Source organism: Schistocerca nitens, chromosome 6 (genome assembly GCF_023898315.1).
Source record: "Schistocerca nitens isolate TAMUIC-IGC-003100 chromosome 6, iqSchNite1.1, whole genome shotgun sequence".
NCBI lineage: Eukaryota > Metazoa > Arthropoda > Insecta > Orthoptera > Acrididae > Schistocerca > Schistocerca nitens.
In genome coordinates, this window is record NC_064619.1 from 340,408,741 (window position 1) to 340,421,862 (window position 13,122).

Sequence of the window (13,122 nt, forward strand, 5' to 3'; positions counted from 1 at the left end):
ATTTTACAAGCAAACACTTGCAGTTGATGGTTTCCTTAGATGCGGTATAAATCTTCGATATTATGCCTCTTGAAACACCAAATACTTCATTTCTCTTGGTTAACGAATTGTCTTAGCTCTGGCGTAAATCGTTCACAAACAACTACTCAAAGAATACTATTCTCACCACGACTGACACTTGCAACGTACTGAGGACACTGAATACGGACTGTTTATGATCAAATACAACACTGAAACCTGCAAGCTTCGGTCAAGAATACCATCATAACGACCGGGAGAGCGGTGTGCTGACCCCACGCCCCTCTTATCCGCATCCTCCAAGGCCTCTTATTTTTTCAAGTGGTCTGCGAGCTCTCTCAAATCTATACCTGGAAGGAGGTGCAGCAATCTGCTGACGATGTGGTGGTGTCGTCGCTGACTGATTATAAGAGGATAGGAGACGACTTACACAAAAATTTTTAGTTAGTGTGATGAATGACAGTTGAACAAATCTAAATGCAGATGAGTAGGGCAGAAACGATGCAGTAACTGTAGAATACAGCATTAACAAAGTGCTGCTTGGTACTGTCACAGTTATTTAATATTCTGAACAGCCAGAACATTATGACCACCGACCTACTGTCGATAAAAACCCATCCAAGCAATAACAACGTCTCCTGGCGAGGAATGACTGCTAGTCAGACACATGCACGGTGTATGTAATATCAGTGAGCGTGCTGCTCATGTGCAGAAAGGGGAAGGTGCGCGATCTTTCTGAGTTCGACCGAGGGCAGATTATGATGGGACGGAGGCTCGGCACGAGCATTTAGAAAACAGCACAGCTTGTCAGTTGTTCAAGGAATGCTGTGGTATCTTCAACACGTGGCGAAACCAAGCTGAAACGAAGTCCAGACGTCGTGGCGCTGGGTGGCCACCTCTCATTACAGATGTCGGACGTTGTAGGCTGGGTAGACTGGTAAAACAGGACAGGCGGTGAAATGTAGCGGAACTAACATTGGACTTCATGCTGGGGAGAGTACAAGTGTGTCTGAACACACTGTGCACAGAACACACCTAACGATGGGCCTCCGAAGCCAATGAGCCATGCACGTGCCAACGTTAACACAACAACATCGGCAACAACGACTGAAATGGGCATTTGACCATTGGCACTGGACGTTGGCGCAGTGGCAGAGCGTTGCACATAGTCTGATGAATCCCGATACTTTCTTCATCATGCCGTTAGTAAGGGGGGGGGGGGGGGGAGCACGAATCCATCGTCTTCTGGGGAAACAGCTCCTTGACACCTGTAACTCGGGATGGAGACTAGCTGGTAGCGGCTCCATTATGCTCTGAGAAACATTCACATGGGCATCCATGTCGGCAGTTGAAATCGCAAGGCACTATGACGCCCAAAGAGTACCATACACTAGTTGCAGACCACATACACCTCTTCATGACGATCACGTTTCCCGTCGACAGTGGCATTTTTCTACAAGATAGTGTACCATGTTACAAGGCCAGAAGTGTGATGGTGTGGTTCGAGGAACACAGTGACGAGTTTCAATGGATGTGCTGGCCCTCTAAGACACCAGATTTGATCCTGATTGAACACATCTGGATGTGATTGAATGTGGCGTCAGAGCTCATCGCCTCCTCCTCAGAATTTACGGGAATTAGATGATTTGTGATTGCAGATGTCGTGCCAACTCTCTCCAATGACCTATCAAAGCCTCACTGCTTCCATGTCATGACACGTCGCCGCAGTTATCCGTGCCAAAGGTGAGTATACCAGCCACAAGGTAGGTGGCGATTATGTTCTGGCTGATGTGGCGCGCACCACACTGCGTCTTCCGTACCTGTACAAGATATATTAGTAAACAGCTACGTAATGTCTCTGACACCGTTCAACAATATGATGAGTTATAGAACTTTATCGATTAGTCGGCGAGAAAATAAGAGATTTATCGACAACCATCTTTTCCATGCGAGCACTCAGTAAGATCCATATATTACCTGGGAGAATAGCTACGGGGAAATCTCACTGCTTGTTACCTGCAACACCTCACAGAATAATAAAAACCATCTGTGTATCATTATATGTGAGGGTATCTAACGACCTTCTGCAGAACAGCTTCCCACAGCCCTAAAACTCCGCACAGACACTTAAGGATTGTAGTGCAACTTTTCATAGTCAGTTGTTTTTAATTAGCTGACGTGGATAGGTTATTGGTATATTGGCGTACAATACATCCCGAATGGGCGAATATCGTACTAGACTAAATGTGAGATGCTTTGCCGCTATAGTTTGTGCGATAGGGTTTTTACTATCTGATAGAGCCTATTCCTTCTGTTGAACACATCCCCTGTTCTGAACAAAAGAAGAAGCAGGACTGATTTATTCTGCGTACTGCTGTAGGAATCAGTCCGAAAACACCACACAATTTGAGAAGACCTCTGGCTACAGCTTCAGTTGTTTAATACAAGAGGAAATGTATTCTCATTCACATCTATACAACAATGTGAAAGTAAAGTAATGTAGCTGCTGTCACTGTGATAGCAACTACACAGCTAGTGTTTGGAAACCTGTTCATACTGGTGTGTGCTCTAACTGAGTTAACACTACAGTATATGAAAGGTAGGTCCTGCATGTCTTTATAAAATAACTATTTTTTCGACGCTTGTGGTAATATCAAAAGATATATTTAATCAGCAAGGAGGGGAGCCTGTGTAGAAGATGAGTAACTATTTTTTATTAATATCTGCTCGCAGAATTTTTCTCTGTGTATGGAATGAATTGGAACAAGAATAGTGCAGCAGCCTTATCACTCTAGAGAGTCAGGCCAAAGTATCACAACACACTGTTGTGTGTGTGTGTGTGTTTTGGCTTATTGTGCAGTGTGTATGTACATATGATCAATTACTTCGAGAGTGCATTGTTTAACAGATATAATTACAGTGGTACACCAAGTCAGTGCATTATTTAAAATAAATAATTTGGGTGCTTTGACGGTTGACGCTGAATGATATTTCCTTCACGCTGACACATAGCGCTAGGCCTGCGGATAAGAGACAGTTGCTGACACACTCGCCTGCACACGTAGCATGTATCAGGGGCACTGCAGCTCATGTTACAAGGTCACCGCAGCTGCGAACGCATGCGTCTGTCAAACATCTACCAGTGAGCGAGATGAGCACACATTGCATGAAGTAGCAGCAATGTTGGAGCAAGATTGCTGTGATGTCGCTAGTGAGCCGGTATATCACCTCATTTTTGATAAGTGCTAATATTTACTAAAATTTTTATTGCATCATCATAAGTTCGAACCAAAGTCGTAAATTGATTGTGCTGTGTGTGTACTTGTCTTCTTCTAGCATGAAAATCTGTTGTTCATAAATATGAGGGTTAACACACCCTAAATTAATGTGATACAGCTATAAAAACTGTGATGTCCCAAGGCCAGAAGCTGACGGTTAGAAGGCTCCAACGCTTTTACAATTTGAGCTAAGTATTATTGCTGGCACGCACAGGTTTGTAACTCAATGGGTGACATTTATTAGGAATTGTATATCATATCTATTTTGCTTCATATTTTAATTTCGTTAACATATGTAGATCGATGACAGCAACAATTAAACGTGCATTTTCTGTCCATTTACCCAACGAAGTTATTATTTTTCATCATCACAAGCTCAATTCAGTGGAGGGTTGAGGTATATTGACAGTGCTATGTGTGTGTGTGTGCGTGTGTGTGTGTGTGTGTGCGCGCGCGTCTGTTTGTGTATGTGTGCGTGTTTACTTGCATTGTGGAATTCAGATCTATTAGTAATATGTGTGAGGGTGGAAAGTATTCTATTGACCGATGTTCCTCTTGATTGCTTGGGAGTCTAAATAAACTCTTATGTCTTGATGCAGAAGGCTGTGGATATGCACTTTTGGACTTCTGTTCTGCTGCGGTGTGTACATCTGTGTGTGGAATTCACACATAGTAATAACTGGAGATGGGCGGATACTTACTGTCAGGTATAGCAACTCATTGTCTTGCTGGGCTCAAAATTAATTTTCTATTTTGACGTTCGGCACGTACGCAATCGCATTTCAATTTGTTTATTTACACATCATCTCGGTACGCAATGTCGATATGTTACCTCATTCAATACACTGCTCAGCTAGCATTGTAAGTTATACAGACGTGCAGGTAATTCAGGTATTGACGATGTACCGGTAGCTATATATCTTAACTGTTGAGGTATCTGAATATATGTGATTTGTTACTCATTTTAGATGGCGTATTTACACATCGTCACATGGCATTCGTTTCGTTCTCACGCATTTTAGGTGGCGTATTTACACACTGTCTCAGCGTTTTCACAAAATAATACTCAGCTAAGGTAGCATTGTAGAGTATGAAGAAAAGTTACCTGTATCAGAGATAGTGAAGTGTGGAGACACATACAGTGTGAAAGCAAATGTAACATTACCTTATTTATTTATCATGTCAGTGTGTGTGTGTGTGTGTGTGTGTGTGTGTGTGTGTGTGTGTGTGTGTGTGTGTGTTTTGACATAATTTTACACAAAAGAAGACCAAAAGTTGGACAGTTAAAGTGCATTTGGTGCAGCTCTCATAAGGTCTTGCATGGTGCAGGTGGTTTGTGATGAGGAACACTGAAGGAAATGGCTGTTAGTCTGCTCAACGCCACACTGGCAAAGAACAGAGTCCACAGAGAAACCCCAAGTCAGCAGATTGGTCTTGCATCTCGTTGTGTTTGATTGTAATGTATTGAGAGACCTCCATATTGACCACGGATGTTAGTCTGCTCACCGCCACACTGGAAAAGACTTGAGTCCACAGAGAAACTCCCTAGTCCGCAGATTGGTCTTGCATCTCGTTGTGTTTGATCATAATCTATTGACAGACCTCCATATTGACCACGTCTCCGAATGTCCAGGGGGAAGTTCTTCCTTTGGAGCCATCCATTCTCCCAAATCTCGACATTTCTCCTGCCATCGCGATATCCTTGCCGCATGTGGATTCTCGATGAGAGCCTCAGTAGTTGTCAAGAAGCTCTTTCTTGATTTCAGCCTAGGATGTGCGGGCTGACGAGCATATAGTGGATGGGCTTCCTTCGTTGTGGCCTTACTTTTCTCATATCTCGCAGCTAGCTCACGTCTGATTTCAGGAGGAGCTATACCAGCGAGGCAATGGAGTTTGTCCACAGGAGTAGGTCTTAAGCAACCAGTGGTAATCCGGCAAGAATCATTTAGAGCCACTTCTACTTTCCTGCATGACTGGACTTGTACCAAACCAAACATGCATATTCAGCAGTGGAATAACAAAGAGCAAGCGCACATGAGCGCAGTGCATGTATTAGCACCCGATGATGTACCTGTCAGTTTTCGCACTATGTTATTTGTGGCTGCCACTTTGTGTTTGGTGTTTAGGCAATGCTTTTTATATTTTAGCGCGTGATCCAGAGTTATTCCAAGATATTTGTGAGTAGGATTATGTTCGAGTACGATGCCTCCCCAGGATATATCAAAGACATTGTATCAGGAACATTACCTTAATAGTCCGATAATGTCTTTTTTGATAAATAATTAGAGCTAATTCTCTGAGAGCAGGGGGTCCCTCAACATTTGCCACTGTGTTGTAGACTACGCTATGATGTCATTATCGTATACTGTCAAAGTATCATACCTCGCTATTTTACAGCGAATGACAGAACTCATGTTATTGGAATAACATTTGTAACAAATACCCACACCCTGATACTCTCAATACAGAGCACTGTGCTAGAATGAAGAGCATATTGCTCGAAAGCAGTGCAACCCCTTCACTCTCTCAACAACATGAAGTGCAGACAGCAAATGATGGCAAGCGAATTATAAAAATTAAAACTAATCAGAGAGTGAGGCGCAACTTACACGCCGTTGGCTTAGAAGTCAACGTCCCGGGAACCCACAGTGACTGGCAGACAGCATGATGATTTTAAGGTAAAGTGACTGGTGCACCTCCACCTCCCCACTCGTCCACCCACTCCTCCCTCTACACTCCACCTCTCCCACGTCCCCTGGGAAGGGGTGTGTGAGGAACCTAGGGGGTGTGAGGAACCTTGACACGTTTCACTAGTGACCCTGAATATGACACTTGCATTGCATTGACAGTAATATGACACCAAAGGTCATTTGAAGGTTATCTGATGCCAGTAGTGATACCCTATTTAGAGGTGCAATTTTCTGCAGTAGGTAGAATAAGCCAAAGTATGCTAGCGCTCTTTAGTGTTTTACAGGCCTGGTAGGACGTAAAGAGGCGTGAACAGTGTCAGATGTTTATTGATCACTAAAGGACAAGGAGATGATGTGTACTCATGTGAGACTGTGTGATCAGTATGTAACAGATTTTGAAAGGGGTCTCACTGTGGTTTTCCTTTCGACCACCTGGTCTAATCGAGGGATATTCAGATTTTTGGAGCATTCAGGTGTGACAGTAACACTATTGGGGACTGCAAGGGAATATGAAGGCAGGCATACTGGTCGTCAAGTGTCCGTGTCATCATGCATCATCAACACTATGTGGAAGCTCTGTATTATGCACCAAGGACATACTAACCCCTTCGCATCTGCGCCTAACGTCTGAGAGCAACTAATGAACTCCCTGCAACATCTTGTGTCATCCCGCACCCTTGGTCAGAGGTTAGCAGCCGGACTGGGGCATTACTGTCCCATGCATACGATGTCATTAACTCCACAACACAAATGGCTGCTTTTGCAGTAGTGCCATGACCAGGAAGTGTGTAATGCTGATAAATGGCGCCACATTCTAATCAGTGATGAATTGGGATTCTCAACTAACCTAGATGACCATCATCGGCGAATGTGGTGACAACCCATGGAGAGGTCTCATTCTTCCAATGTTTTGGAGAGACCTAGTAGTGTTTCTCCTGATGTCATGGTGTGGGGAGCCATTGGATATAATTTCAGGTCACAGCTGGTAGTGATTGAGGGGACTCTAATAGCAGAACAGTGTGTCATGGATATCCTACGTCCTCATATCTACCTCTCTTGCAACAATATGTTGGTGCGATTTTTCAACATGTGTCAGTATGAACTGACTGTATGAGTTAAGTTAATGCTGTGGGCAGCAAGATCGCCAGATCTGTCCCCATTCAACATGTGTGGGAACAGTTCATATGTCAACTAGGTATCAGTACCTGCATCCAGGATATCAAGGAACAGCTACAACACTTGTGGACAGCTTACCACAGGAGGCCCATCCGGCTAACTACGCGGTCTGATGCGCTGCTTCCTGATTGGGAAGCCGTGCCGGGCCCCTGCACAAATCCGCCCAGCGGATTATGTGTCGAGGTCCTGTGTGCCGGCCAGCCTGTGGATGGTTTTTAAGGCAGTTTTCCATCTACCTCGGTGAATGTGGGCTGGTTCCCCCTATTCCACCTCAGTTACGCTAAGTCAGCGATTGCTGTGCAAACACCATCTCCACGTATGCATACACCATAATTACTCTACCACGCAAACATTTGGGGTTACACTCGTCTGGTATGAGACATTCTCAGGAGGGTCCACTGGGGGCCAAACTGCACAATAACCCTGGATTCGGTGTGGGGCGGCGGTGGGCTGGGTGGACTGCTGTGTCCTGTTGTGGGGTTGTGAACCACTGAGGGCTACAGTGGGACGAAACCTCTCCATCGTTTCTAGGTCCCCAGTTTAATACATGCATGCATACCTCAGGAGAGAATAAAATGGCTTTATGACAACCTTCCAACAGAATCAATGTATGCATCCAGGCCAGAAGGGTGGAACGCCATGCTGTTAAGTGGACTCATACTGTCATGTAATCAGTGAAATAACATCACATGCCCTCTGAAGCCGCAAAGTTTCATTTTGTTTCCTCCTCTCCTTCTGGGTACTTCACTTCTTTTGTCAGCAGTATGTATTCACATCAAGATCCGCCTCTGCGATCATTTCTGTCCAGCCATCCTTCATATAGCTTTCAGTAATATCCAATGTTGTATATCTTGAAGTTTTCCCGGCGTATTGATTGGTCCATCATATTTCGGGCTTGCAGCCGGATCACGTTGACATCTTGGCACGATATTTCGGCTAACAAACATGCAGCCATCTTCAGGTGAGTACAAGACTGAAGATTACTGGTTTTTTTTCCTTTATTGAGTTTCGATTCCCCCTAAAGGGGGCGGGCTGGCAGCAGCTTATTACGCCGCTCTTCAGCCTACAGAATTTGTTGTAAAAAGATGAAGATAATAAAAAAAATAATAACAGTTGGCGATAACATTGGTGACTTAAAAGTAAAATGCCAGAAAATTCTGGAGCTTAAAACATAAAACACAGGGTGGATGATGCTAATAAAATACACAGGAAGCAGAAAAATAGTAGACAGACAATTAAAAAACACGGCGACAGTCTGGGTTCTGTTCGCAAGAGATATAAAAAGCACACCCAGTGACAGCATGATTTCTGTTCGCAACACTGTGGAAAGACGCACAACACTGAACACTCACTTAAACACTGCACGAAAAAATTGGCACAAATATGACATACCACACCCGAGAGCAGGTGAGGGGAAACTGGTCAGATGACGGGAAAAAATGGGGGGGGGGGGGAAGGAGAGGAAAAGTGAAGGGGGAGGGGGGAAGGAGCCAATGGAAGATGAGGATACATAAAAGGGGGGATGCTGAGCAAACGTGCCAGGGAGTGGGGAAGGCAGAGGAGGGGAGGACAGAAGGACACACACAGATCTGTATTTGCAGGCGGCAAGCTGCCACCACCCTGCACAAACCATGGGTTTGCTGCGTACTCTGGTGCACCGGGCACATGTGGTATCTGATAAGGACAGCCTTCCTAAAGAATTAGAACACTTGCAGTCCGTCTTCAGGGAGAGTGGATATTCCACACGCCAAATCCGCACAGCTGTAACAAAGAAGAAATGTAAAGAGAAACAAGAAGAAGAAGACAAAGAGGTGGTCAGGTCCAGGGCGTTTCTTCCGTATGTGGGTAACCTCTCCTCTAAAATAGGAAGGATTTTAAAGAAGCATTGTGTTAAAGTGATCTTCCGACCACCTACGAAAATATCGGCTTTCCTTGGCTCTGTGAAGGACGATCTGGGTCTGAGGAAGGCGGGTATTTATAAGATCCCTTGTCAATGTGGCAAATCCTACATTGGCCAAACTACTCGCACAGTACTGGAAAGTTGCGTGGAACATGAGCGCCACACACGTCTACTACAGCCCAACAAATCAGCCATAGCAGAACACTGTATTTCGGCGGGACACTCCATGGATTATTGTGGAACAAAAATTTTAGCGACAACTAGATCTTTTTGGGAATCCATTATCAAGGAGTCCGTGGAGATACGATTGGCAGAAGATCTTATTAATCGAGACGGCGGCTTTCAGATGGATAAAGCATGGGATCCTGTAATTTCTTTAATCGCTTCACAGAGACATGGGTCTGCATCTAGTGCGACGGCTGACGAAAATTGATTTTATACTTTCGACTACCGCGCCTCAGCTGCGCGAAGGCGCTTTACGACAGATAGCGCAAATGTAGGTACACCACTACGCATGCGCGGCCCGCTTCTGCTGCAGAGCGCCCCAAATTAGATAGGGGGCCCGGTATTAGCCTTCTCCACTGCGCAGGCGCCGCCGCACCAATTTTCGGTATATATAGAACGACGCGCACCAGTAATCTTCAGTCTCGTACTCACCTGAAGATGGCTCCATGTTTGTTAGCCGAAATATCGTGCCAAGATGTCAACGTGATCCGGCTGCAAGCCCGAAATATGATGGACCATGTGGTGTCACCGCTAGACACCACACTTGCTAGGTGGTAACTTAAATCGGCCGCGGTCCTGTAGTACATGTCGGACCCGCGTGTCGCCACTGTGTATTCGCAAACGTAGCGCCACCACAGGGCAGGTCACAAGACACGGACTTCACCTCGCCCCAGTTGTACGGACGACATAGCTTGCGACAAGACGTATCACGTCTTCCTCTCAATTGCCGAGAGACAGATTAAATAGCCTTCAGCTAGTCCATCGCTACTACCTAGCAAGGCGCCATGTGTATCATTGCTAATTGCTTACTACTATGCAAGAGATGTATTTCAACAAGAACAAGACTACATTAAAGTTAAGTATATTAAAATCTCTCTTCTTTTCTTTATAGTTTTTCATCCAGTCTCCTGTTTCAGAATTTACGCCCGTCTGCGTTAGTTTCGCGTGCACCTAGCCACTCATTGTGTCGAGACCTTAGGGAATCGACACAACAATATTTTGGCGCCGAGGAGTGGTGCCGCGCCCACGTTGCAGTCTTTGTGTTATACTTGCTCTAATTTGCTTGTGTCATGGCTTCGCCGCATTCTCCAGATGTACTGTCCGAATTTTTTCGCTTGCAGAATCAGCAGACGCAGGCGTTATTGGAAGCCCTTGGACAGCTCGTCCAGGGTCAACGTGCGCTGCAAACCGATGCGGCGGCAGCCGCTTCATCGCTACCGCAGCCACACAACGCTGTCGCACCGCCATTTAGGCCCTTTGAGGCCCATAACGAAAGCTGGACTGAGTGGGCCGATCAGTTCAACTTCCACCTCACTGCTTATGGAATTCAAGGTAAAGAGCGGCAGCCGTTTTTGCTTTCTTGTGTCGGTGTGTCTACCTACCGTGTGATAGTGAAATTGTTTCCCCGACGCGACGTAGCAACTCTGTCCTACGAAGAAATTTTGTCTGCTTTAGATGCCTATTTCAAAGAAACAGTAAATGTAGTTGCCAAACGGTATACGTTTTTTCGTACAAAACGTACGGCCGGTCAGACTAACAGGGAGTGGGTAGCAACTTTGCAAGGACTTACTAGAGACTGCGCGTTTGCCTGTGAATGTGGCCTCCCATATTCAGATACTATGGTGCGTGATGCAATTGCACAGAACGTTTCTGATGTTCGCATAAGGGAACAGATTTTGAAGCTAGTTAATCCCTCCCTGCAACAAGTGATAGACATATTGGACAGGCAAGACACACTTGACTTTGCTCAGGCATCATTTGAAACTTCGCCAGCAGTGTGTCACATTAATCGGCCCGCCGGGCCCGCTGCACGGGACGCTCAGCGGCCCTCGCGCCCGACTTCGCTGCGGCCGCCTAGCTTGCAACCACGTGCGCCGCGTAAGCAAGCAAATGCAGTGAAATCTTGCCCGCGGTGTGCAACTAGACATTCGCGTGAAAATTGCCCGTCACGCCAAGCTATTTGCTTTTACTGTCAAAAGAAAGGACATGTACAAAGTGTTTGCCAGAAAAAGCTTAGATCAGACAATCACACAAATTCCAGGCCCTTTGCTTCGCGCCGGCATCGAATCCAGGACAATCAGGCTCGTGGACCTTCACCCATGGACATTCATGTCGTTCATTCCCACCCGTCCAGTGACACTTTAGCTAACAGTGACTGTGTTCGTCCCACCCAAAGTGTGCGTCGACGTCGCCGGAAATCCCGTAAAGTTGCAAGTGCTTCTGGACCTGTATCAGTTCAAATTGCACGAGACAGTCGCTCTTGTCGTCAACAAGACAATAAACTTTTTGTGGACCTAGACTTTGCAGGCAAAGTGATACCTTTCCAGCTCGATACCGGAGCTGCAGTTTCATTGCTTAATCACGACACGTACAAACAACTGGGCCAACCGCCATTGCGTGCCGCAAATGTTAAGTTAACTAGTTACTCAGGACAGCATATACCTGTGTTAGGACAGTGCAGCCTTCTTGCAACATACAAGGGACAGACAAAACTTGTGTCATTTTATGTTCTTCGTTCCTCTAGTGCAGTGAACTTGTTTGGCTTAGATTTGTTTCAATTGTTTAATATGTCTATTGTAAATCAGGTCCTATCAGTGAATCAGACTGTGCCTTCCGCCAGTGTTTCTAGTCTTTGTGAAGAATTTGCAGACATTTTTGCACCGGGCCTTGGTTGCGCTAAGAACTATGAAGCGCATTTGGAACTGAAAGACAATGCGCAACCGAAATTTTTCAGAGCGCGCAATGTTCCCCACGCATTGCGTGATGAGGTCGCACGAACATTGGCCGAGTTAGAATCTCAAGGTGTAATTGAACGTGTGCAGGCTTCTCTCTGGGCCTCACCCTTAGTAATTTTGCCGAAACCTTCCGGAAAATTGAGACTTTGCGTGGACTTCAAGGCAACTGTGAATCCACAACTTGTGACTGCTACTTTTCCTTTGCCCCGCCCGGGAGATCTTTTTGACAAACTGTGCCCGGGAAAATATTTTTCAAAATTGGACCTAGCAGATGCGTACTTGCAAATACCTGTGGACGAAGAATCCCAGCGCGTCTTAGTGGTAAACACGCATCTTGGCTTGTATCGCTTCAAAAGACTGCCGTTCGGGTGTGCATCCGCCCCTGCTTTGTTTCAGCAATATTTACAAACTATTTGTGCGTCGGTCCCTACTGCTGCGAACTATCTGGACGATATTGTGATCTCAGGAAAGACAGAAGCCGAACATTTGCAGAATCTCCGGACCTTATTTCAGGTCTTGCGTCAGAATGGTCTTCGCTTGAGGAAGGACAAATGTGTGTTTTTTTGCTCGTGACTTACCGTACCTGGGCCATGTCCTTAACGCCCAAGGTATACATCCGAGTCCAGAGCACCTTCGTGCCATTCAGGACTTGCCGTCACCGCAGAACTTAAAACAGCTACAGAGTGTGCTGGGTAAGGTAAATTATTATCACCGGTTTGTGCGCAATGCTTCTTCCATTTCAGCTCCGCTTCATCGCTTACGCCGTAAAGGTGTTCCGTTCGTCTGGACGACGGAATGCGAACGCGCCTTTCGTCAGTTGAAATCGGCGTTACTTTCAACTACTTGCCTTACGCCATTCGATCCCCGAAAACCCCTTTTGTTGATGGTCGATGCATCGGATTTCGGGATCGGTGCTGTGCTTGCGCACAAGGATGGCTCGCATGATCGCCCTATTGCCTTTGCGTCCAAATTGCTCTCATCTGCGCAAAGAAATTATTCACAAATAGCGAAGGAAGCTTTGGCTCTTGTCTTTGGTGTAACAAAGTTCCATGATTTCTTGTATGGTCGTCACTTTACCATCATCACGGACCACAAACCTT

The 13,122-nt window shown here is 45.7% G+C and overlaps 1 protein-coding gene across 4 annotated transcripts in view; it reads left to right on the plus strand.

The window, feature by feature from the left end:
* The first annotated feature begins 3,151 nt into the window (after window positions 1-3,151).
* LOC126262797 (uncharacterized) overlaps window positions 3,152-13,122 on the plus strand; it is a 75,050-nt gene continuing 65,079 nt past the window's right edge. For 3 of the 4 annotated variants that reach the window (XM_049959618.1, XM_049959622.1, XM_049959619.1), the window contains exons 1-3: window positions 3,152-3,237; window positions 3,355-3,510; window positions 3,896-4,003. In XM_049959618.1, coding sequence (XP_049815575.1) covers window positions 3,908-4,003 — 96 coding nt within the window. In that variant the 5' untranslated portion in view covers window positions 3,152-3,237; window positions 3,355-3,510; window positions 3,896-3,907. The remainder of the gene's footprint in view (window positions 3,238-3,354; window positions 3,511-3,895; window positions 4,004-13,122) is intronic. The other variant, XM_049959620.1, reaches the window with a different exon arrangement.